This window comes from Anopheles stephensi, chromosome 3 (assembly GCF_013141755.1).
Source record: "Anopheles stephensi strain Indian chromosome 3, UCI_ANSTEP_V1.0, whole genome shotgun sequence".
Taxonomy (NCBI): Eukaryota; Metazoa; Arthropoda; class Insecta; order Diptera; family Culicidae; genus Anopheles; species Anopheles stephensi.
The window spans coordinates 8169186-8195724 of NC_050203.1; the positions used below are offsets into that span (position 1 = coordinate 8169186).

The 26539-nt window shown below is 50.1% G+C and overlaps 2 protein-coding genes across 14 annotated transcripts in view; one reads left to right on the plus strand and one right to left on the minus strand.

Moving 5' to 3' along the window:
• Positions 1-494: 494 nt before the first annotated feature.
• Positions 495-5556, minus strand: LOC118510507 (mediator of RNA polymerase II transcription subunit 23-like). The gene is made up of 7 exons (XM_036052416.1): positions 5390-5556; positions 3340-5285; positions 2774-3271; positions 2084-2711; positions 1847-2003; positions 1311-1755; positions 495-1237 (listed from the first exon to the last, which is right to left on the minus strand). The coding sequence occupies exons 1-7, from the start codon at positions 5432-5434 to the stop codon at positions 619-621; spliced, it is 4338 nt and encodes a 1445-aa protein (XP_035908309.1). The 5' UTR covers positions 5435-5556; the 3' UTR covers positions 495-618.
• Positions 5557-7932: 2376 nt separating this feature from the next.
• The window catches only part of LOC118510514 (transcriptional coactivator YAP1-A-like), a 37663-nt gene continuing 19056 nt past the window's right edge, over positions 7933-26539 (plus strand). Inside the window, exons 1-2 of one of the 13 annotated variants that reach the window (XM_036052434.1) lie at positions 7933-8061; positions 11420-12979. In XM_036052434.1, the coding sequence (XP_035908327.1) occupies positions 12141-12979 (839 nt within the window). In that variant the 5' untranslated portion in view covers positions 7933-8061; positions 11420-12140. Of the gene's footprint in view, positions 8140-8351; positions 8468-9097; positions 9186-9226; positions 9342-10788; positions 12980-26539 lie in introns of those variants that run through there. The other 12 variants (XM_036052430.1, XM_036052432.1, XM_036052435.1 and 9 more) reach the window with 12 other exon arrangements.

Genomic DNA, 26539 nt, shown 5'->3' on the forward strand with positions numbered 1-26539 from the left:
GTACGCGTACGTTCCGTTCAGTGCCGGGCCAAGAAATTGTATCGGCCAACGGTTCGCTATCCTGGAGCTGAAAACGGTGCTCGGTGCGATATTGACGAACTTTCGTGTGTTGCCGGTTACCGAGCGCGCAGAGCTGGTATTTGTTGCGGATATAATATTGCGCACGAAAGATCCCATCATGGTAAAGTTTGAGCGACGCCATCGGTAGGATGGAAGTCAGATAGGACATTCCTTCACGAGTATGGGAAATAGAGATTTCAGAATTACGTGCAGCTCAGAGCACCTCGAAGCTTCCTTTCGCTTAATATAGATGTAGCCGAGCCATGTCATGAGTGTGACACCGAACAGTCTACAGTTCATTAAACCTTTTTGAGCCGTGCACATGGATAGGGCGAGGCGACGTTGCTCACTCCCAGAGCTTGAGCTGACGTTGACGTTGAAAAATCATCCCCAATTTCGGACACGGCGTTTAAAGTGAGTAATAGACGCGTTTGTACGATAAAGATCGAATGTAGTGTTTTTTTTTATACTTATACGATCGTCTAGCATTTAGTGCGCACACTAACACGCTTCTAGTTCTAGTGATATAGTAAAACTGTCAGTCCCCTGTAGCATCCTTTAATGATGTGACTGAATGCCCTGCTGACCCAACTGCTGTTGCAGTTGCTGCTGTAACGCAACATTTTGATTGCCCACAGCGCCTACCTGTTGTGTCTGCTGTGATCCACCGGTGCCCGAGCCGGCCGCACCCTGTCCAGCAGCAACTGCCAACCCTTGCGGTGTTCCGGACGCCGTACCGGAAGCTGCACCCGGTGCCAGTGAGGCGCCCGTTGCAGACCCGGCAGCAGTAGCAGCAGCAGCATTTCCTTGCCCACCAGCGGCTGTCTGATCAACACCAATTTCCTCCACATTCAGGCGCGTTATGAAGCGCAGTCGCATCTGAAGAGCGGGCCGCAGACGGCGAATGATAGCTTCCAGCTCCGTCTTCATCGTATCGCCGACGAACATGTACTTGATGTGGTACAGCAAATCGCAGATCGGATCCATGTAGCGTAACGGTTGCGTTGGCTGCGCCTTGTCCACCTGTTCCAGCAGCTCGTACAGCATGAGCGTGATGTCCGAGACGGCGCGCGCTCGCTCAATGCTCAACCGATGCAGGAACGGCCCTACCACGTGACAGACGTAGATGAGCTGATACTCGGTGTGGACCAGCGGTTTCAGCTTCTCCTTAATTGACCTGCAAACGAGCAACAGATGTGTGTTAGATCGAACCTGCCCTTCCGGAGCATCCGGGTTGTTTGCCCACGCACTCCGTAATGGTAGCTAGCTGCCCGATGCCGAAATGGTGGAAAATGCTGTGCACAATCGCCAGCACCGTTACGTAGCTCCGGTCGAGCATCGACTCCTTCACGATCTTAAAGTTAAACATCTCGAACGGGCTCTGCCGGTAGGCCCAGTCCTTCATCGACTTCGAACCCAGCGCACCCTGCATGCGCTCGTAAATGACGCTCCAGTAAGCTTCCGGCAGCGCGGACATTATCAACCCGATCGTGTTCGCCCAGTTGTGTATGACGGCGTTCGGTACCACGGTGTACCCCTTCACCAGCACATCGATGATGCTGTTTGCGACCACGTTGGGCCCGACCGGCAATCCCAGCAGCTCGACACACGTCACGTACAGTGCATGGGCCGGTGGGTTCGGGAACTCGTTGAACCGCCAATCCGTGCCTGAAAAGACATTTTTCCCATCCATAGCTGCGAGGTTAAGCTAAGCTAAGGAAAAAGAGGCGAATGTACAGTTGCGGTGGAAAAACGCGTAATTTTTTGGTTCAGCAAAAAAGGATACTGTCTTGCATGCGTCGCACAAGATTGATGTAGTAGGTCAACTCCGGCACCCAGTTAACGTTGTCCGTCTCCTTCGTCAGCACGTACGCCTGATAGGCTTCGGTAAGGGCCCAATTTTCCGGCCGCACATCCTTCAGCGATCCCACCACCGTACCGACCTGAAACCGAAGCAATCCAAACGCACGCATCAGAATCGAGCGGCTAGCACCTGAGCTGTCCACCGTACACCGGCACCTACCAAACGCTTTTTCAGCTGTGGCCTGTCCCGCAGCTTGCGCTCGTAATAGTGCAGCGTGTTGTAAAGGTACGTAATGGGACGGTCGTGAAATTTGTACAGCGATCCCAAATGGTCCAGTATCACGTCGAGCGTTTTGCTCAGCTGCGTCGGCACCTCCAGAAACCGGTGCACGATAATGTCCAGCACGGGCAGAAACCGGAGACACACGTTCCCGAAGTAGACCGGCAGCGTCGGATGGGACACGGACTCGTCCGGTGCAAACTTTTCCGGGAACTTCTGGTGAAAGGCCAGGTGCCGTTCGTGCCAGTTGTTCTGCTTCCAGTGTTCCGGCGAGTTGATCGTGATGAACTCCTGCACCCGGTTGCGGAACTCGGACGTTTTCAGCAGCAGCAGCTGAATGATGTAGAAGCTAACCTGCGCCTCGTTACCGTCGAGCGTGCGCAGTATCAGGCACAGCACGAGCCGATCGATCGTCACGATGTTATACTTCCAGATCATATCGTTGATCGTGTCGACGCACTTGTTTACGTGTGCTCCACCGCCCGAGTTGGCCACCTCGAACAGCAGATAGTCGCACATTTTGCGCAGATGGGTGGACAGCGCGCGGGCACCGATGCGTTCCAGAATTCTGCATCAAAAGAATGAAGCGATGAGAAGGGAAATACACGCCCGGTTTCGCATGGTACTCACTTGTACGCCACCGGACTGATGCCGTCCGTTTCGATAATCATCTTAAACACCAGACAGAGAAAGAGCGGCGGATTTACGGTCATGCCGAAATGGGCGATGATGTCGTTCTCGTTCGTCATCGACGCCCAGTTGCGGTACTCCTCGTCCACCGTCTTCTTCAGCAGCTGTTTGCTTTCCTTCGGTATGTTGTGCTGCATGAAGAATTCGTTCAGCACCGGCGGAAAGCAGTACAGCGTGTGCTGGGGCCAGGCGTGTGGCGTGTTGAGCATAATGTTCTGCAGCAAATCCTTGCACCAGGCACTCGATTGCGGATCGCTCCCGGTGCCGGTGATGTGCATCGAGCGGGCGAGCGTTAGTATGAGCGCCCGGTTCAGCTCTTCGCTTTCGGCCGATACAATATTGCCCGGTGGTTTCGGTTCGCTCAGATAGCGGGACAGCTGGGCCTGCACTTCCACGGAACCGAGCCCGATGATGAGGCGAAGGGCGGTCGATTCAACGCTGAAATTGGAGTTGAAAGATAGCATTAGAGGAAGTTGTAGAGGAATTGCCGCCAGCGCGGTGCCTACCAGGAGTGAAGCTGCATTTGATTCGTGTGCGGTACCGAAGCCAGCGAATGCAGGTGCGTCAACAGCTGCACCCGGTAGTGCGAGTGGATGTGATGCATGCGGTAGGAGAACATCTCCAGCAGCGTGTACAGTATGCCCCAGGCCTGCGATTTGAACACCTGCGGCAGCAACTGTCCCAGGAAGCCCTTGATGCCGAGCGACTCGATCTCGGTGTACACGAGCAGCCGCGAATACGTTTCCACCAGCGCCGGTGCCATGTTGTTCCCGTTCGGGATGGAGCTTTTGTTCTGCGCCTGTTTAATCATGTGCATCACGATGCTGTGTATCAGCGACATCTTGCTGTGGATGGTCAGGCTGTCCAGCACCCGCATCGAGAGTGGAGCGGTCGGAAGCGGCTGTACGCCACCACCGCCGACCATGTTGGCCTGCGGGTTCTTGCTGTTGCCCAGTATCGTATCGATCAGCGCCTGCATCGGGCGGGAAAAGTAATCCGTCTGGGTGGAGTACGCGTTGCACAGCAGCGCGAACCGATACTCCGACCCCATGAACAGTGTCGGATTGTTGCTCGGCATGGCGAGATGCTGCAGATACTCGAAGTGCAACCGTAGCGCGATCGGTATCGGTCGATTGATGTTGTAGTTCTCCGTCTGGGCACGCTTCATCAGATGGATCCAGATGCAGGTCGGTGCCATCTGATGCGTGCAGTTCGGATTGTTATTATCCGGCACCGGTAGCGGCTCCTTCTCGGGGTACAGTATGTCGTACAGCTTCAGTATCGGCAAAAAGTTCAGTATCGAGTGCTTCTGTATGCTGCCCGATATATACTGCAAAAACACCCACATCAAATGGTCCCGACCGCGGCGCAAATTTCGCACCGCCAGCTTTTCGTGCAGCGCGTTCACAATGTTCTGGAACGTGGCGAACTGAAACAGCACGAAGTAGATCAACTGCGAGCTGAGATGCAACCAAACCCACTGCGTGTGGCTTTGATCGTTGTCGTGCTCGTTGCCCATCGCGGCACCGGCCGCACCCTGGCCCTGCGCTCCCTCCTTTTCCGAATACTCCATCGCGTTCAGCACCAACCACACCAGCTGCTCCTCGAGCGCGGCACACTTTTGTTTCTGCTGCTTTTGGAAGTTCAGCATCGAGCATACCATGTCGCGCGAATAGGGCTGCTGCAGCACGAACCGCAGCAAACGGGCCTGCGGTTGCAGTAGCTCCTCGTCGTACGGGAGATTGCCCCGCAGCGAAAGCTTCAGCGTGTCCGGATCCAGCTTCCACGGTATGATAAGATTGTCGGCGTACGACGAATGCTCCACGATCGGCAGCATCGACGAGTGGCCAATGATCGACAGCATCTGTGCGACCGACACAAACTCTTCGATAAAGTTCGCCGTCAGGTTGGACACCCGCCAGTGCATGTTCTGGTAGTCGGTTTTCTTGATTTCGTTGATGATAAAGTACGCCGGCAGCAGGCAAGCGTTCCGGTTGAAGATATGCTCGATCAGCTCGATCAGCTCGAGCAGCTGCGGTAAAATGTTGACGCTCACGTTGGCAGGGAAGGAAAGTGCCTTCTCCTTGCAGCATTTCATGATTTCCCGCACCCCTTTGTAATCCACCCCACCGATCACCTTTCGGATCAGGCGGAATGCTTCGATCCAAAAGCACGGATTCTTGTACACCAGCTTTTCCGAGCACATCAGCTGATCGCACAGCAGCTTCGCGGGGATGATGTTCAACGCCACCATGCGGTTCATCACCTGCAGATAGTTGTGCACCCGGTTCTGGTGGTTCACGGTGGCCACGTAGCCGAGGTAGCTGCGGATGGACGCTTCCTTCACTTCCGGCGTCATCGCACCGAACAGGGTACCGATTTTCTTATACCCCTCTTCGGTCTTTTTACGCTGCTCTTCCTCATCGAAGCTTGGAACGATGTTTTTGTCCTCCTGAAATGGGCACTCATTGTTAGTGGGGTGGCTTCCCAGTCGCCCGGGCGCGTACGCGTGCAAGACAAGCGACATGAAAAGGTAGCAAATCATGCTTTTCTCACCAACACTTCTTCGAAAAGCTTCACAATTCTCAGTTCGGCAGACATTTTTGCACAATTTTACACAGCAAACATACTTTTTCATACAAAAATAGTCAATTTTCACGTTCCGTTCCAGAGCGACCGAAACCAAACACCGCTTTCGCCGATGTAAACAATGCTAGTGATGGCAACGTCTAGTGATGGGCCAGCGGTACCTTTGTTCCGGATCGGATAGGGAGTTCTTTCGCTCCATATTGGTACTGCAGTTCCGGCTCATAACGGCAGTTCAAAATTTACTTCAAATTTGTTTTGCTGTTTTGGCTGAACATTTATTTCTGATTCATTCTGAGATTTTTATTCTGTAGAAGATGAAGTGAAAATAATAATATGACTTTTTCAACATAAAATTTAGAACATTTTATTTAAAAAAGGTTTACAACAAAGGTCCAAGCAAAAGATCAGAATCAGATCAGATATTGTTGTATCGTGTTTTTATATTTATTTCAACATCACATTTGCACAACACTAGTAATAAACGCACGTGAGCTTAACAACATTACCACGCCGATCTCCATCTCGATCTCCAAATCGCGAGCCGAGAAGCAGCAACAGCAACAACAACAAAAAAGAAAGAATCTACGAAATAGGTCACGTTGTAGGTCAATGCCTTGTGCTTGTGACCGTCATCATCGAGTGTCTTTCGCATCCCATCTTCGACGTACGACGTTCTTTCGTACGTTCTTAGGCTAACGCACAAGGCACTGGTTTTGCATTTTCGGTTTTCCATAAATAACCATACTGCAAGACTACATGTTGCTTAACCTAATCACGTTTCACATGATCCGCAAAACAGAACAGAAAAATGAGCGCGGTAAATGATTACCGAGCAAAGATTGTTCTTCTGCACAAGAGCGAAGAAAAACACTTGTCGCATCGATTCGGCCAACGTCCCCTTGGAACGACTTCCTGATGAGAATGAATTTGCTGGATGGGTGGGGTGAGCTGTGTGGCTTGATGTTCTGGATTTGCAAATGCCCGATTATCTGATGGCGCTTTACGGATTCCCATTGGTTGCATCTATGTCACACAGGTAGTTGCGATGATCGAGAGAGAGAAAAAAAGATGGCCGTACGTGACGCCATCGCTTGCATTACGTTTGCTTGAGAAATTAGTCGCGAATTCGGTGTGATCGCGTAATGTGCAAACTATTGCGATCGAAAGGATTAGCTAAAGGTTGCAAAAACTGCAATGACCATATAAGGCAAAAAAGGCAAATGTTTTCATTGTCATGTAAAATTTCCAATAAAAAAGCTTTCAATAATTTTGACGGATCTCGCTGGAGACACACCACAAACCGGGGCATTTGTTGAAGGGCGTATACGAGATGTGAACTGAAGATGATAATCACGCTGATGATGAAGTACTCCCGACCCAGCAGAAGAAGACACGATCGCCCGCGTGCTGACCAGTTAGATGGTACGATCATCTGTAGCCACAAGAGCCAGCTCGTGAATTGATTGAAAGGAAAGAATCAAGAAGAATCGAAACAACAGGGTACGCAAAGCATCAGACAGACAGAAGAAGAAGGAGGAAAATGAAACACAGGACAACAGAAACACACGTACACAAAGGTTCCATCTGAAGCCAGATAAAATGTCCAAGGGTTGTTTTTTTTTTATTGGTTTGTTGCTGTAAGAGAGAAAAAAGCAATAGAAGCCAGGGAATAAATAACCTGTTTCTCTACCTGTCTGGTTCGTGTGCTTACATGGGCACACACAAATACATGTGTGTACTTTCTTTGAATCGGTGAATGATAAGGTTTGGGTAGTGATTTTTAAATTGTATCATAACGTTTTCTATGCAAAGTTGGGCTTGAAGTATAATTACAGTAAAACAAGATACTTTTAGAGGATGAGTAGCTATTTTGTTTCCATAACTCATCTGTTAAGCAAGTCAGTACTAGTGCTTGCTGATGTTTCTAAAGTGCAACTACATTACAAACATTTTAAGATGCTGTCCCGAAGCAAGGCACAGCATACACATACAAACGGTGACATGAACGAGACTAGCATAGCAAATGTGCTCAGCATGTTGTGAAAGAGAGAATCTAAAACTACACTGAACAGGAGAGCGTGAGAGCGAGAAGGATAGTGAGAGAGAGAGAGAGCTACACAAGAACAGAAAGAGGGAAAACCCTCTTAATCACTGTCGCACCTGTGTGGCGGATAGAACGGCGCGCATAGAAATAATGGAAGAAAGCTTACTTTTCTTGGGATTTCTTCCTTCTTGTAACCTTCCTCGCAATTGACTCACAGGGTCATTTACAACCAAACACACACACACACATGCACAGAGACACGTACATGTACGGGGGGGGGGGGCGGTAAACGTTAAAGCGTCTCGTCAACATAAACCCATTCCCGGCCAATCCTTATTCCACATGCGCAACGCCCCATGCAACAGGTTTGCCAAACACACACCGAAAATGTTCTGTGGCATCGAGCTAGGGGCTTCTCGGCCGTAGTACGGCTGTGGCACACTGCTGTGAGAAGCAGTTAATGGCCCACAAACCGCCCGTAGCAACCGTCACAACCGTGCACGGGAAGTTCGAACGCTCTGCTGCTGCTAGTGTCGCCGAACGTCCAAACTTGTTGATCAAGTGTTCAAGAGCGCTGGCGATCAACCATCCAGCGGTATCGTAAAACTCTTCCAGCAGGTTCTGGAAGTTGGGTTTTTGGGGAGTTACGGTGCTGGGTACAGCTGTGCAAAGGGTTAGTGAGTCTTTTTTTCCAACACCATCACCTCCCAGTCATCGTCATACAGTAATTCGACAGAGGAGTGTGCTATAGTGCTGCAGCAAGAATCTGGCTGCCGAGGGGTGACACGCACACTGCCACTAAGGTGTGGGAGGGGATGGGTGAATAGGGGGATGCTGGTTTGATCTTTTCCAACTCGCCAGCGCCAGACCTTTGAGCGGTGGTGTTCATTCGTGTTTGTGTGCTCGGTCGGTGGTGGTGAGTGAAGTGGTCGGATGTGTGCTTCAGCAGGCCCGAAACCATACTTGATGTGCTGTTTTGCTGAGGGATTTAAAAAAAAGCTGTACGGAATACGGAACGTGATAAGCCAGAACTCGTTCAGAAAGCAGTGATTTTGAGCTTTAGCTTTTTAAGGTGTTCGGCCCCAGGGTAGCATAGCCTTGCGTGCGAGGGTGCTAGGGTCTGTTGCAAGCAACGCATCTGACGAAATCAATAAAATCAAAAACAAACACACACCACGTCAACAAGTCAGTCAGCTAGAAAAGTTGAAACCGTGTATATTGTAGGAGTGACAGCAGCAAATCACGCTAAAGAAGAACACGACACTCGAAAGAGAACGCGCCAGCGGTAGAAAAGGTGGCCGAGAAAGATGGAGAGAACGATCGTGATCAGCGTGTGGTGTTGTTCACGGCACAGAGCAGTGGGCAAAAAAGAGAGAGAGAGCAAGAGAGGGCTAGATAGAGAGAGAGAGAGAGATGGACAGAGTGTGTATGTGTGTTGTGAAGAGCTTTGATCTGCGAAAGGTGCGTAAGTCCCAAGAGGCAAAAAAAAAAAACTAGCCCCGGCCAGAAAGGGACGCGAAGGAAGGAAAAATCCACCCCGAAAAGAAGCGCTGTAGTGTGTACACCCTGTAGAATTTCTTAAAGGGTCTAACATTCAAGTTGCATATCTCGGGGAACGTTGAGGGTCGGTTGATCGTCGGTCGGTGGCCGGAACCCCAAAACAAAGTTCAGCAGTTCTTAACATCCTAAACATGGTGTCCACAAGCTGAGAGACAACGAGTGTGTTAAGACTGCGAAACAAAACAAACAAATTATTGATCTGCGTGCGGATCAACAAGATCTGATTCCAAGTGTGTGTGTGTGTGAGTGTGTGTGGTGGTCAATACGCAAGAGTCGGAGAAGTTGTTCAACTCGCCGTCATCGTCGGCCCAAAAGGTTCCCAAGCAAGCAACCAAGCATCACTCGGTCCTCTCGTCGTTTTTTTTTTTTAATACGCGGCGATCAAATGCGACTTCGTGACCTGCTGAGCGAACGGTTGTGCGTGTGCGTGTGTGTGTGTGAACAAGTGGAAAGAAGCGAACACAGCACACAGCTAATGTCAGAAAAGAAACCACATCTTCAAGATAAAACTAGGCAACAACACCTCGAGCAAAAAAGCACATCAGACAAATCTCATGCTGGCGATGTACAAGAGGAAGGCAGCCAGCACGACAGAACAAGTGTGTGTTGAACAGTAAAGTACTCATCTATGTGTGTGTGATCATAATCAAAGACGAGTGTGTGATTAAACGAGTGGAAACCAGAAAAAAACGAATGCTGATAGAAGGATAAAATGCCCAGCAAAAGTGACGATCGATAAACAAGAAAGAGAGCGAGAGAGAGAGGTGGGGGAGGGGGTGGGAAGGAAAGAAGAAGGAAAGAAGAAGGAAAGATCAGAAACGAATCGAAAATCGGGTTGATTCGCCATTAATCATGTGCACCTCCCACCCTTCTCTCTCTTTCTCTCTCTCTCTCTCTCTCTCTCTCTCTTTCGCTCATGCCTCCCCTATTGGTATTGTTTGTATGATCTTCCAGTACGATCAACGTCACATCGCTTTTGCGAATGACGTTTGCACACATCGAAGTGCACCGCGATGGGGGTAAATACGGGCAAATGCAAACAAAAACCAAAACAATAAAAAAAAACAACATCACACATCCCAGCCTTCTATGTGTTTCGTGTAGCTTTGTCGAAATACATTGGTGATGCGTGCAAATCCAGTGTTGTGAATGGGCTGCGTGTGCTGTTGTGTGAGCGAGCGAGAGCGAACGATTCTACGATTGACGTTTTGAGACGCAATTCTAACTCCCCAAATGCTCCAATGTGTGCTGGCTGTGTTGTGTGGTAGTGGTTGTTGCCGCTCTCGAAAAAGGGTTGTTGCTGGTTGATCGATCGTGCACCAACACGACGCCGCTCAAAAACCACCCTTCTGTGTGCTTGTGGTGGTGTGTTCGCCGGGGGTTAGTAAAACCTGTACACTAGAAGGGGAGGGTGGGGCGGAATGGAGGGGGGGAGTGCGGGTTGCCGAATTCGGCCCACCCACCCCTTTTCGTTGCAAGTGCACGCATTTCGCGTGTGATGGCGTCGGGCTCTCACACTCGCTCTCGCTCTCTTATCGAGCGACCAAAAAAAAAGCAACGGAGATGGGAGCGTACTGACGGCGTAATGCGTTTACGTAGCATACCGCACACACGCAAGGCACAGATTGACTGTATCGTCGTGGCTGGCTGGTTGGCTGACTACGGCGTGACCAGTAGTAGTAGTGGTTTGCTTCTACTGGCGCCTCCCTGCTGGTGGTAGTGGTAGTAGCGATTGATTCCCGTTCGTTCAAAGTAGCGGACGCATTCGCAGCAATCTTAGCAAAAGAGAGTGAGAGAGTGGGAGAGAGAGAGTTCGCGCACGCAAGAGAGCGAGAGAGACCGGAGAGCAACATGGATTGGATCGAACAAGAGAGCCAAAATGGGGGGAGCGCGATTTTATTCGTTCGCGGTACGCAGCCCGTGAGTGTTCCGATCTCGAGATCACTCCTCATCCATTGCCTGGCTGGATCGCGTAGGGTTCTTGCGGGTTGCACGTTCGGTGTGTGTAGCTGGGAGCTGTTTGTCATTAGTTCCGACAATTTCTCCCCCCCTCGAAAGGCGTTCGCGAAACGAGTTTCAGTTCTTTTGCTGTAAGCTCTTCTGTGGTGCTGTCGTGCTACGGTGTCTATTTTTCGTGTTGTGTGAAACTTCCTGCTTCGAAACGCAACAATAGCGACTGGTTAGTGCAACGTGTCACTACGAACCGTGTGTGCGAAGCTGTGGGTAGTAAACAAGCGGGTGCAAAATATCAACCTCCACAACAGGAAGCGGAACAGTCGCTCGTCACCGAGCCCGCCGAATCGTAGCGGGTCCTCTGCAAAACAGTCTTGAATCTTGAACAAAGTTAGTTATCAATTCCTGAGATTATATTTTCTTCTAATCCCTCCGAATAGCGATCCAGAAGCGTCACAAGAGCGGTTTAGAGTGTAGTTATATCTCAAGGTGCATACCGGGGCTCTTCGATACAGGGCTGCTCTGTACCGAGGCATAAAGTGAATTGTGCGATCGATCGGGAAGTGAATCCCAAAACCCACGGATACAAAGAAAGTGGTGCAGCTGCGGTGGGATTTTTTATCCACCCCAAGTGTATTGTATTTGTGTGCGAAATTTGAAAACAAGCGCAGTGATCGTGCACGGAAAATCAAACGAAAACGGTGTTAGAAAAAAAGGTGAATAAAACATACCGAAAACAGGGTGCTGAGAAAACTGCATCCCCTCTGGAAGTGAACGCCAGCCAGTCACAACTCACACTTCAGCGTCCCCCTTCCACCCCCAGAAAAGGTGCAGCCGTGTGTGGCAGCTCCAGAGAAGCAAGATTCTAGCGCAGGCCAAGATCTCTGCGCGCGCGATCGTTCGTTCGCTCTCGCTCGATTCGTTCCCGCTGCTTCTCGGGCCAGTGAAAACCTGAATCGCTGGAAGCTTTCAGATCAAGCTGGCCAAAGGGTTGGGCTTTGACTGCTGCTGCTGCGAGTGAATGTGTGGAAGTGTTTAAGTATCTGTGTGTGTGTGCGCGCCACACAAGAGAGATAGAAAATCGCGTGTGTGTGTGTGTGTGTGTGTGTTAGAAAGAACCCCATCCATCCCCATCGTGTAGGTGCGTGTGCGCGAAAAAAGATGGCGTTCAACGGTGGTGCAGCTGGGGGGAATGGGAGTGCGGCGGCGGCGGCTGCAGTGGCCGCCGGTGCAGCAAACAACGCGACCGACGAGAACGAGCCGACCGGTGCGAACAAGAAGAAGAACCTGATCATACTGGTCGACAAAGATTCGAACGATAAGCTGAACGAGCTGTTCGACAAGACGCTCAGCAATAAGCTCCCGCTACAGATCCCGTACCGCATGCGCAAGCTGCCGGAATCGTTCTTTATGCCACCGTCGTCCGGCTCCAAATCGCCGTCCGTGTCCCACTCGCGCGAAAACTCGGCCGACTCGGCGTTTGGCTCCGGCACGACCATACTCGGCGGTGTGACGGGCGTCGCGACCGGTCCGAACGGTTTGCCGATACACCATAGCCGGGCACACAGCAGCCCTGCCTCGCTCGGGAAAATCCCGGTCGGGTTGGGTGGGCTGGGTGGTGGTGTGGTGGCGGCGGCCGCGGCCGCAGCAGCTGCAGCTGCCGCTGCCAGTGGCAATGGGGCCGGCGGTGGTGGAGGTGGTGGTGGTGGCGGCGGCGGCGGTGGTACTGGTGGAGCTGGTGCTGGCAGCGCTGGCGGTGCCGGTGGCAGTAAGTCGGCGGCGGCGGCAGCACAGGCTGCCGCAGTAGCCGCAGCCCAGAACGATGCCAGCAGCCTGGGGGCGGCCGTACTGCAGCAGGCGGCCCTGTCGAAGGCGGCCATACAGCATCTACACAGCCGGGGTCGATCGTACGACGTGTCGAACCTGCACGCCAACTTTGGCGAACTGCCGCCCGGCTGGGAGCAGGCCAAAACACAGGACGGACGCATCTACTACATCAAGTAAGTACCGCTCGGGGCTCGAGACGGGGATTGCAGCAATAGGGCACTTGGAAGGCTTCTTCTCTTCGGCTTCCTGAGGAGCAGTTGTCCGGGGTCAAGAATATCTGAGAAGTGCGGCAGCTGGTAGAAGCGCACAGTAGCGAACCGTAGCGTAGTTGGGAGGCTTCCTTGAAGGTCGCACTCAATGGTCTTGGCCGAGAGTGCCTTCACTGCCCGAGTCGCAATACGCAGTTACCGCAAGACCTTTGAACACACCCTTTAATCGAGGGATCAATTTCGAGGGATCATTGACAGGAACAAACAGCTTGACACTCACGCCTCAAGAGGGTTTTTGGGGTGCTCTAAAGCAATAAAGAGACACCTGACGTCGCTAGCCGGCGGTGTAATCTGCCAACGGACAGCTCGAGAACGCTCTTGATTGGGTAACATAAACGTTAATCGTGCTGTAAACGTTTTGAGCTTTGTCTCACGTGGAAGTTGGCAAGGGACCGCGCTTGTTTCCAACAGTCCATGCACTCCAAACTGTCAAGTGTGGACACACTTTTTATAGACACACACAGCCTGCAGTCTGAACGGTTGAAGGGCATATGGGAAGTACCTGCCGGACACTTTCCCAAACTTCCACCACGCTGGACAACTCAATCCATTCTTTGTTGCCAACAACACGCTTCGCAATCATCAATTCTTCCAATCGCGCCATGTCACGCAAAAAAAGGAAGGAACGCAACTCCTCAAAGGAAAAGGCGCAAAGTCGCCGCGAGGACGAAAGCCCATAATTTCGGATGGCCCAGGCATGAAACGCACCGGTGCAAGTCGGCAAGTGTTTTCACACGTCCATGTGCCGGTCGATCGAGTGTGATCGTTCCAGCGAAACCGCGTGCGCACAAATCGAATCGAACGGCAACCGATGCAACCCTTCTGCTGTGTTGGACATGCTAGAGACTCCATTCGTCACCATCGTTGTGTTTTTTGTAAAGTTGGTGCGCAGAAACATAATTAAAAGCATTCGCCAAGCAGAACAGCGTATGGATCGTCTGCATGCTGGCTTGGGCCCAAACTTTTGGTGAAGGTTACCCATTGTGAAACGATAGTAGCGCTGGCCATCTTGCTTTGACTATATAGCGAGCACCTTCTTGTCCACCGATGTCACAAGCTCCATGTTTGCTTGCTAAGCTCGATGCAATCTGCTAGCGTCGACCTTCACCGATCACTCACGTGTTCCGCAGCGAGTGTGGAAGCGTTCTGATGACTAAACAGTGCCCTGCAGGTGGCTCACGTGCATGGCAACGTTCTGGAGTTCTGCGGTTGTCATGAGAACTCTTCACAGCAAGTGGCACGTGCAGCTGGTCCACTCGGTTGCAGAATCAGATCGTAAAAAAACTGATGCCATTGACCGTCTCTTATCGGGGGGTTTTCTCGAGGACCGTCTCGCTCCGCTTTTGATTGCCGGGTCTCCGATAACTCTCCGATATGTGGGGTTCGATTGATGGGTTGGTCAAGGGTCAAACCTCACCCGAGCTGAGGCGTAGTTTAATTAGCATTTAAATAACGCTACGCTTCGTGAGGGTCCGCTCTGTCTGCTGGCGTCGAACGCCACACACCCTCAAAGTTAGCGCTGTGTTTATAAATATTAATGCATTGCTGTACGCTGATGGATAGCGTTAAGATGGGAGGAAACAGCTTTAAAAATATTTAGCCCAAGCACCGTGGGGCACTCTGAGCAGTACTTCTGAGCAGAACCATTCTACGGTCGGTGAGGAAGGACGCGAAAACGCATTCGCTCTAATAAAGCTTAATTGGCGTAGGAACACCTCGCGCTGTATGCAAAACAGATTGTTGGCTATTACTATCTCGCCCAGTGCGACCGATCGGCCGATCGTGCATGTAGGAAGTTCTAAGCAATTTAACCATGTGTTTGTGCACATGTTCGCTCCCTTGTTCGCGTTCGCGTTATTATCCCGGGCCCGTTCCCGCGGACCATCGCTTTCGCAGCGGCATGGCTGGAAGCTACTACACTACACCCCAGCTCCGAACCTCGCTAACGGTACAACCCGGTTCTGCTAATAATCATAATTGAAAAATATTAACTCCATTGCACCAACAAACGGACTCTGCCTGTCCGGTGGAGTACGACACCCAACCGATGGCGTGGATGAGGCGTTCCCTGTGAACGTTTGACACAAGCGCCTATTTGGACAAGACATGCATGCAGGCGGCAAGTTGCAGAGACGATCTCCGGCGGAACTTCCTTCCTATCTCTCCGGTGTCTGTTTTATCACGCTCGGCAACCGCCACCCCATCTCCTAGACCATGTCTGTGCGTCTGTGTGTGTATCTGTCGGAAGAGCGGAAAAAGGGTGCTCGAGTGTGCGAGTATCGTGATCGTGGCAGTGACCTCATGTTGACGGAAATAGAAGATGCTGTAATACCGTGCTACTTCTTCCGCTGTTCGTTCGTTCCCTATTATGTTGTTTCGCCCTACTGGAAACATCCCGGTCCCTCCCGGTCACTGATAGAGCACCTCACGCAAACCCTAACATCATATGGCCGTGTATGGGACGCAAGAGAAATGTCGCCACATCAACAAGAACAACAACAGAAAAAAACCCCGTACTGTCCACCAACCTTGATAAGATAAACTTTACTTGCATTTGATGGGAGAGGGGGGGGGGGGGGTTTCTTGTCGGGGCTTGCCACACTCTCAAGGTAACGCGGCTTTGATAGCGTTCTCCCCAAGCTGGTTCGCGTCCAACAATTGCCCCGAAAAACATAACCTACACCATGTGGGACATTTTTTGGCTGTCCACAAACCGAGGAACACTGGAACGCTATCAATCAGCAGCGCAAGTTGATGCAAGGGTCGAATCGATATCCCCCCATGGAACGGGGGAATATGGAGAGGTTACACCGAAATCGGATCACCTTTGAAGTTTGGGTTTGGGAAGATTTTCCGAAGCGCATTGCCAATTATTTTTAATTAAAGCCTTCATTAAAAGGCCTGCTAAAGGCGGCTCATTAACCCCCGTGGTCAATGTCGGACGTCTCCGGATGGTGGAGTGGACTTCGGATGGGATGGGATTATTCCAGAGTACTGGACAAACATTGGACCCCACCATCTGCTAGGTTAGCAATGCAGCGCACAATGTGTGCAACATTTTGACTCATTCTATCTGCAAACATTTGTCCACTTTACTCTCCTCCCTTTGGCGACCTGCATCAGGACCTGCGGGAAGGTTCTTGTGTCCCTCTGTTTTCTTAGGCTACCTAAGAGCCTTCTCGCAGAGCCACGAATAATTAACACCACTTACAGGCTCATTGCTGGTGGAACTTGGTTGCTGCAGTTGATCGTGAAGTACCTCATAGAGCAAAAAAAGGGCCAAAGAGAGTTCTGTTCCCAACTGTTTACCAACCGTGGACCACAGCTCCGCAAGTTGAAGCTGTGTGTCTCAAGTATTGCTTCTTAGCCACGTTCAGTTGGAATGTGAAGTTCCTGATGTGTGTATGTGAAGGAGCAAGAAATCGAGACAGGAGCAAGAAGAAATTGCTTCAACCACAGAACGAGCGCGTAAGGTTCTTTGGAGCGCAATGAATCAGCAAAACGATTATTACTGCCCTCTGCGCTGCTCGCTTAGCGTACCTTCGGCACTTCCCCCGGGCAGCACATGTGTAACCGGATATGGCAAGAATGTACCGTGAAATGAGTCTATGGGAAATAAAACTCACGGTAAGCTTCCACTGCTGAGATTGGGATGAGATGTGGCCAGGCGCAACTTCACGCTGCTGCTACCTCTCGAATCGCACTCAAACGTTCAACCCGTACAGGACAGGGCCACCGTAACGGGTATACTTGCCAGTCCAAAGACCTTTTGCCGAACGTTTGCCCAAATATCGCGCTGGGGCCGACCGTGTTCGGCAGAATCGTTGTACATCGCTGTTATCTTATTGATCGATTGATCGTTTGTCGGGGGGGTTTTTTGTCTGGCGGAGCTGAAGGAACGCTGTGGCGTGGTAATTTGTGGCCAAACCACCTGACACAAGTGCGTCATCCACGCGAAAAGTGAATTATGTTCCGTGTTTTTTCCCCAGTTTTCCCAATCCTGGTGAGTTTACGTTACCAGCGACTAATCGCCGATCTTGGTGAAGCAACTGCAACCATCTGTCGTGGTTTGGAGGCTATTGTGGATTTCATTTTGTTCTTAGTAATTCTTCCTCCCAGAAGCACTCACGGAACAGAGTCACTACCATTGTTTAATCGCCCCTTGCCCTAATCAGTTTTCGCCCGGTCGAGTTCACCGCGCAATTCCCACGAACCGATCGTAAATAATCGCCAGAACACGGTGCTAAGGACACGTCAAACCACCGAAGTAAAACAACACTCAATTATTCCATAAATTCGTTCCGATTCAATTCCACTTTACGGTCCGCCGCATTGAAGTCTTTGGGTGAGAATAAAACTGTTGCGCCGCGTTTTATTTTGGCCAACAGCTTCCGGCTGAAAGGAAATGGTCAAACCGCACCAAGAAGCGGTTGGTGTAAATCATGTGCGTGTGTGTGTGTGTGTGTGTTCCTCCAACCGACGATATGACGCGTGATGGATCGTCTTCAAAGCCAAAGTTTTCTTGCCAAAAACGCAAATAAAATTCAGGAACAGGAAAAATAGGGGGCGAAAAAAAAGGAAAACCGTCCAACACTTTTAATTCCATCGCCGTGTGGGATGTGGAGAAAAATGTCCGGAATTCGAGCAATTTACAACTCGACACTGGGCCGTGTCAACCGGTGGGGAAGAATGGCCTTTTGGTTGTTGTTGTCGTTGGTTGCTGTTGCTGGGAAAATTGTTATCTCTCCTGCTCATAGCCATTTTCCATCCGGAATGCAACACGAACAGCAACAGCAAAACCCCTCGTTTTATTGCGCTACTCGGCGCATTTTTACACTACGATGGCACCCACGCACGCCCTTATTGTTGTGGAAAGGAGAGGGGGATGAAGAAGGGTGGTGGTTGGCCAGAACGAGCAACGTTGAGTTTTGTTTTCCATACCTTGCAAAATGCCAAAACTGCGCCAGGTTCAGGTTTTATTGGCAAATTTTGCTCTAGAAGATTGGCGACTCCACATTCACACACACAATCCGGACTGTGTCGTACAAGGGTGGTTTTATTATATGTTGGGGGGTTGTTGTTGTTGCCGCCATATACCGCCTCGAAACAGGAAAAGTGAATGTTATGGAGCACCGTGAGTGAGTGCCGAATGCTACCAGCGCTTCCTAGAACCGGTCGGTCGGGGCTCTATTTTCATGATTCGCGTGAAAAATTCATTTCCCCGAAAACAAAATCGGTGAATACGAAAAAAACACACACACAAAAACAAAAACAGAACGCTCAATTTAATCACCCGCTCATCTCGGTACCACCCTGCTACTGGTGACAAACAGACAGAGGCGCAAGGGCGGCCACCGAGGGCGCCAGTGTGCCGGCATTTTTCACATTCACCTTGCATGATTTGGAAGTGTTTTCAAGAATCCATCAAAATCCGCGCACGCACAGGATACGGGATACATGATATTGTCCTCCCCCCCAGTGAGGTTGTAAAACTGCATAATCATAAGTGCTGGGTGCGCTGTGAAATATGATTCAAGTTCGGTGAGAGCTCGTTGCGCACTCGTTACAGTAATGAATTAATGGTGATAAACGGTGACTTAAGCGGCACAAGCTAGTAAACTGATATCGAGCAGTTAATTGGGAACGTTTTATTTGCGACGCGGAATGAAACGGAAAAAAAACCTCCTCGAAATGGGATCCTTTTCCTTTGGGTGACGGGATGGGAATTCAGATTTTAGTGCAAATATATGTGCCACAACGGAAAGCCTGTTTGTTTGTTCGAATTTCAGGTAGAAACTGCTCGAAATACGATCCTCTTGGGATGGTATTAAAACATATTTTTTGAACCGTGCCGTACCTGGTTGTTGCAGGATCGTTTTAGCTCGAAATTATTTTGATCACTCACCGCATTATTGCGCAAGGGAACCCACCCGTTCCGGGTTTGTGTTTTTCCATGCATACTAATCGAAAGCAACGGCTCCCCCCAAAAGACAGCCAGTTGTTTTTTCACGATCACCTGTCGTCGGTAACGCTGTTGACATGTGGCTAAAAATAGTCTTTTGCCCATCATGATCACCGTCGTCCACCCGTCCGGCTTGCCCTTTCGTCCCACCCGGGAGATGATATTACGCCAGACCATCGACGTCAGAGATTTCGATGGAATACGGAAATTATACGGTGACAGTATTCTGGCTAGATCGAGATCGTTTTACGGTTGGATGATTTCGAATGGGACGTTCGTTGGCTGTGGGGGAAAAAAAATCTAAAGAAAAATTTAAAGCCGTGTAACACTTACACTACTCGGTGTGACACTATCACTACTAAGCGCATGTGACAGCTGAAACGTTACGAGCAGTTACACTAAGTTACGCGGTAGCGATCGCAACATCAAGAGCTAGAGGCAGCAACAGATCCTGTTGCTATGCTCCAAAGATCCATTTTCGTTGTGCCATTCTTCCTGTATCTTTTCGTTCCAAACAGAAGCCCCCGGCGGCTAATGCCGTATATAAATCAGGAAGCTTGACACCACCACGCGCACATCCTCAGCGCATAACGGCGTGCAATTCATCACACGCCCGGTCGCCGGTCGGTTGATTGGCTGAGCCGCGTCCACCAAAAGGCGAAACCCGCGGAAAATGAGCCGGTCGGAAAATGGGAAAAACCAAACGAAAAGAACGCACACTGGCAGGAAAAGTGCTATTTTAAAGGTGCGAGAAGCGAGAAGGATAGTGGGACGATGGGTACGGCTTAAATATAAAATTAATTTAAATTTTAATTCCCGTTCTGCAATTTCGCCGCCTCGTCAGGGTCGCCCCACACAGGTTCTGTACCCCTTTGTGATTTCAATGCAACGAGCATTGAAATTCATCGACAATCCCGACACACACACGCGGATCGATTTCCGTTAGGATCTCGGTAACTGTCGCGACCGCCGTTTTCGTCTGGCGTTACGCGCGATTTGCATTCGATACGAAAAGCGTTCGCGAGAAATCAAATGAAATCAAAATCTCGCAAACAGACGGTAAGTCGCTGCCTCAAGCGAGACAGCACAAGTCAAGCACAAGGTGTGATAAGAGGCTACCAAGCGACAACTGGCTGGGCCGGTATGTGCCAACGGTTTTCGCGTTTGGGGATAAAATTCTTTCGCTCAAACGCTTGATCGAACAAACCAGACGGGTGGAAGCGTGTGAGGGGGGGGGGGGCGGAGGGGAGTGTGTGTGCAGCAAAGGAATGCAAACCAACAAAAAAAAAAAAGATCCACGCCGAGCATAATTTGTGCACACACCAACACAATCACACTCACGCCGTTCGATGGAAGATCGAGTAACATCCGTTGGGCTGGTAGTCGGGCCCATTGTTTTGTCTTGCGTTTTGGGCCCCGACATCCGACCGATCGCGAAAACCTACACCACTCGCCCGATGTAGCTTCTTCGGCTTCGTTTGCCTTCTTCCCTCTTCACTCCGATTGGCATTCTATATCGACGGCGATGGCGACGTCCGCAACGATGTGCGAAAACGATGCAAACGATGATGACGATCGCTGGATCTGGATGGAGTGCATTAGGCGGGGAAGCCGCCACAGAACAGAATTGCATTGCAGCATTGTCAGAATGGTATACGCACCCCTTCCCCTCCCCCTCCCCCCCAAAAATGGGCAAATGTCTGTAACGGACTCAAATCAGTTCGACGCGGCAAACTCATATTACGCCAGGAAGCCGATCGCGCGATCGCTACACCAACCGTCAGCAGACACCGAGGACGCATCAAATGTAACGACTTTCGGCGGGCGTCAAACCCCCCCCCCCCCCGCAGATCGGAGGAGGATCCACCATTTTCTTGCTTGCTGGTCGACGACACAAAAAAACCCGTGCGTTTAATGCGTTTATCTATGCGTTCGTCGTCGTTGGATGGCAATTAAAAAAAACACAGAGACAGCGTGGTAAGAAATGGTATAAGCAAACAACGAAAGCATACACACACACACCCAGACCGCGGGAACAAAAGAAAGAAACAAACAAAAAATAAAACAGCAATAATGGCAGTACAAACAGAAATAAAAAACTGCACACACACACTCAAGCAGGCACACGGTTGCTGCTCTCTGGTGCAGGTCTCACACGTGATCGTGTCTGCGAGGCGCGCAGCACACCCGTCGTCACACGTCACGGAGTTCAAGTGTTTGCGATTTGTAGCGATTGTCTGTACCGACGGACACGATGGTTGAGTTCGAGCAGGAGTATCTGGGTTTGTGGTTTCGGTGGTTTTCGAACACCCATGTTTTTGTTTTTGCCAATCGCGTTGTTGTCACAATTGCCACTTGAGTGCTGTGTCAGTTGAACGCGGGTACAGAGACGTTTTGTTTAGTAGCAAAATTGTACAATTGTGTACATGTTGATAAAAACTAACAGTAAAACAAAAGGGAAACGTTTACGTGTAAGTTTTGTAGTAAATGAACAAGTGTTGAAGGGGGAAAATATTATGATTAAATTAAAAGAATAAAAAAATAAGAAATAGCTAAGAAGCCCCCGATGGAGCTACAGTGATGGACAATAGTATAAGGCCTATTAATTTGGTAAAATGGTCAAAATTAGTTTATGATGACGGATTTTCAACGAATAGATCTAGTTACTTAGGACGAATAGACCTAGAGGGGGCGGTCCGGTGGCCGAGGCGACAGCGGCGCCGGTCTTCACACGGCAGGGCCGGGGTTCGTATCCCATTCAGACCGCCTCCCCGTACGTAAGGCTGACTACTTTGCTAAGGGTAAATGAAGTCACAGAAAGCCAGAAAGAAGAAGAAGAAGAAGACTTAGTTTATATTGTAAAAAATATAGATGAAGATTTTGGGCAACACGATCCTATCATTGGATCGATAAAAAAAATCGATTCTTAGTATCTTTTTTGCCATTCATTCTGCCATTTGTCCATGAAAGCATGGACAAAACATAACTTAACTTAAATGAGTTTATACCAAATTTTTAATCAGAATTTATTTATTTTTCCATAATTTTGGAAAAACATTATCTGTACTTTTCACCTTTCAAACAGTCTAGCTTTGATATTAAAATTTAGGATTTTTTATACAATTGTTTTTAAATTTTATTCATATTCTGTATACTTGCCCGATGATTTGTTAATTTTAAAACGCAAAAATATTTATATAAAAAATTGTATGTGCAACTTCTTCCAATTTTTCATATGGTTGTAAAGAGCAGAAGTATCAGAAGCTGTAGTTAGAAAATCTGATATGGAAGTGGTCTTATTCTATCGTTCATTACTGTATAAATTATACGTAGTTAAGGCAAACGACCAAAACAGACAGTAATAAGACTTTTACCGAGGATCGCCGCCATCACAGTAAAAAAAAAACTGACCAATGCAACATAGCACTACAAACACCATGAGACACACTGGCCAAAAGGGTGCAAAGTTGGTCATATTTCCACCGAGCCTTAGTCTTACCCAGCTGAGCAGATGAAAGATGCGCATCCCGATAGACTAAAACATGCTTCGCACGTACAAAAAAATGACGTCAAACATCGCACCGGATGTAGCTGCGATCGCTTCTGTTGCGACGATGAATCAGCGACAACCCAATTTTGCTTTCCTGGGAACTGAACTAAAGAGCACGATGGAAAGATCGTGTCTCTGCAACAACAACAACAGCAAAAACATTGCAAATTACCAAACACCTAGACACACGCTGCGTACGATGACTAAAAATGGATGAACCGCCATCATTGTCCAAAAACCTCTAGCTCATCATCCGAACGTTTTAGCAACGGACAGCACGACATTCAAAAGTCGTAGCAGCAGAAGTCAACAGTCCACCCCCAACGATATTCCACGATCGTGAATCGTATCTTCTTCCTCTCGGTTGCGGGGGGGATCTTCTAAGACGTCTTCGGTTTGCTACCGCTTTTGGCAGACGTCGTGTAAAATGAGTAACAAACGGGAGTGCTGTTACCACCGTAACACCCCCAGGCAAACAGCTGGCAAACCCCCGACCGTGCTCCGATCGAAACCCGCCGTCGATGGTGGCACCGCAAAACGTTTTTTTTGGCAATTGCGCACTCACCGTGCATGATACTGACCACGGTTTAGGGATCGGGCGTCCTACGCTCGGTCAATTGGTTGGATGGTGATCGCGTCAAAATTTGGCATCGATCGAACGGGGCCGCGAAGTGTAGGAGAACGGCCCCCTGAAAGCAAAGCACCGCGGTGATTCATCGGCGCACTGTGTCGCGGGGTTCGCGCCGGCATGGTGCCGAGTGAAAATAAATCACAAAACCACAGACTCTTGGCAAGCAGGCTCCGCTGGTGCGATTCGTGCGTGCGTTCACTGCGCGGCTGCACTCCGGGTTTTGGCGGAGAACCGGAGAACGTTATGAAACGGAAAGGGTGCTCGAGTTTTGAACGCCCGCACGCTTCGGGGGGACCGGGCGCGAACCGAGCGTTCGATCTATGGCGATCGTTAGAGGATCGCTTCCATGGTGCGTGATTAACGTCGCTTTTTACCGCCGGGGTCGGGTGTGTCGCGCCGTCCGTATGCCGGTAGTGACCGGAGCATTAATCGTGAAGGCGTACACCACTGCTGGGCACAGTTGTTGGCGTCGGACTCTCTAAATTTAAACACGCAGCCGTACACACAGAGCAGTAAGGTACGGGAAGTACCAAGACCGAATAAACTAGTCCAACGTTCTAACCTATTTTTCCCCCTCAACCAAGACACCAAGAAGTGTCGTAGTGTTTTGATGCCAAAGTTGGGCGAAGTTCCAGGGAGACCAGGTGTGTGGTATAGGCGGATGTGCGTTGGAGGTTGTGTATCTTCTTGTGCTGTTGTTTGTTGTCTACGCCCGGCCAAATGTGTGGCACACATGTTGATCCGTGGTTTTTGTGCTACAGATCCACTGACCGGAAGTCTGGGCGATACCGAACCCACGGTTTGTGAGCTGTGGGAGTTTCCTTTCTGCACCAAAGCGAAGATGGACCTCGTCAATATGAATTCTCGATCGAATTCATACGGTTTCTAGCGCTTAGGTAAGGAAGCTTGAGGTTTGGAGAACTTTCCTGAGCAAACCTGCGATCCACCCTCAGCACTGTGCAACTTAAAAACATATGTTGGATGTAAATCTTACATCGCACCTTCGTCCCATCCGCCTCATTTAAGTAGTGAAGCACTTAGAACTCGGGATCACGTCGATCGAGTGAACCAGGAAGAGATGACGCTCGTTGGCGATCCTTTACACGATGGGAGTGGTTAAGGTACAGCAGCACGGGACGATCGGACCACATGTACATGTTGTCAGATTTATGGTAGCTTTCACGGCGCCTTTCAAGAGCAATTCCAATTAAATTTAACTTTCATCCGGTCCGATGGTCATACCGTTGTGTTGCTCCTCACCGATCCTCAAGCGTTTGCATGTATTTTATGGTTTGTTGAGGTGGCACTTTTGCCATGTTTTATTTGGTGCCGCTTCATTACCAGAGCGAGAGGTGACTGAGGGGGGGGGGGGGGGATCTGATTTTTTTTTCGCTTGCTTTCGTGAATTTTATTTGATTTGGCGCTACTAACCGTTGAGGAAGCAAGCAATCCGCAACGTTCGAAGGGATCTGTGTGTGTGTGTGTGTGTTGTTTAACGTTGTTTGGCAGCGGAATCCGGTGCCACTTGAAATATGATCGGCCATCTCAATCAAAGATGGCCCCTAAAAACACGTGCAGGCGGTAGCGGTGGACGGTGGCTTTTGAGAAATAAACTCTCGATCGGCCGTCGGCGCAACTCCGTGCCTGCCTGCTAGCCGATGCTGATATTATGTCAACTTTAGCGCTTTAGCGCGCCCCGGAAGATTTATCGACAACCGGGCGGGCTAGATACACAGAACTCACCGAGAACGTATCTCCATGTGTGTGTGTGCTCAAGAGTGTCCGACAAGCTTGCGGTTGAAAAATGACCGCTATTTCAAGGATTGATAAGTGGTTCTTCTTCAAACTTTTTTTTTTAACATCCCAGTGATCCTGTCCTGCGAGCGTCCTCAGGCGCTATTGGCGAATTGGAAGGATGTGGACCTTCTTGATGGCAATCCTACGGCCATGGCTTAATCTCCCCGCAGCCGTAGCGCTTCACGAGGAAGTGCGTCGCGACGTGGGTCGAAAAATTAGATTTCTATTTCTGACACCGACGACCGACATCCCGACAATCCGCCGTAAACCCCCCCCCCCCCCTCAGGGGCTTCCAAACCCTGCTTGCACCCTTCGCCGACCGGTGGTGGCGTGGCCGTTCGGCGAATTGCGTCCGCTGTCTGTGCAGCTCACCGAGCTCACCGGGGTTGCGCTACTTGCGTTCTCGTTCTGGTAGGTCATTAGTCAACTCGTCTGTCCCGGGGTGCCGACCGTACGTATCGTGCTTCGTGACCGATGTCTAGGCGCACCAAGAAACACCCAAAAATTGAGCGTCTCGTTGCGTTACCTTTCGGCGGGGCGGTTTTGTTTTGGTGCTTGCTGGTGTCAGGAAAGGTGTGCTCGGATAGTGTGCATCGTCATTTGGCACATGGCCCATCCACTATCCGACCCTGTGCCTTTGGGCGGTGGTCGCGAGCCTAATGTCTGTCCGATATTCGCACACAACTGCATGCCAACTGCAACTAGACTCTGTACACGCAGGGTGGCCTACGCTGATTGTTGTCACCGCTTAGGTGGTGCTTTGTTGTGTTGCTATCGTCCACCTACCTAGGCAGGTAACGGTGGTCCAAACACCCGCGAGCTGAGCTTGCGTATCGCCCTCGCGCACACGCCACAAGCCGCACCAATCCACCGAGTGAACGAGCCGGATGGCAAACGTCCAACCCCGTCGGACGGTTCGTTGGGTGACTTTTATTTTTATTTACAATTTGTCATTCAACTGGCGCTGGTTGGCGCCTTCGAAAAAGTTTCATCAACACGCGGGTCCACACTGCGTCGGACCGAAGAAAAACATAAAGCATGTGAAACAGATTCACGGTAGGATGGGAATCCTGCACGCCCTATGGAGATGCGGCCGGCTTTGCGGTACGGCCGTTGCGCTCTTCCGTATTATTTAATTAGCTAGTTTTGCTTTACACATGAATGAATTATTCCACTGTGCTGATCATATGTTGAGCGTTAAAAGAAAACGGTTCTCCACAAGATCCACACACACACACACACACACACCACCGAACGGATCGTTGGGAACTACATTGTCAGTCGAACGGCAACGAAAACCGGGCGAATAAAATAAAACATCATGTGCCAAAAAGATGGATGATCGCGTGCGCGCTCGATCAGTCGCGACACTCGTCACTGATGACGTCCGGACATCCCGCGCTTCCGCTTCCATCCATAAGTTGGCCTTCGTGCGCGCGACAAACTGAAGCGCCGTACGCGATCATCTCCGCCGCCGAAGCCGATCATCTCCTTCAGACACTCGGGGAGCAAGTGCACATCCTC

Bases quoted from the DNA above. Each gene is read 5' to 3' on its own strand.
- LOC118510507 (XM_036052416.1), bottom strand. From the start codon at position 5,434: ATGTCTGCCGAACTGAGAATTGTGAAGCTTTTCGAAGAAGTGTTG. The intron at 1,756-1,846 runs GTATCCTTTTTT...TTAACCTCGCAG, and splicing joins TGTGCGACGCATGCAAGACA to CTATGGATGGGAAAAATGTC. The intron at 1,238-1,310 runs GTGCGTGGGCAA...GCTCGTTTGCAG, and splicing joins CAGCTAGCTACCATTACGGA to GTCAATTAAGGAGAAGCTGA.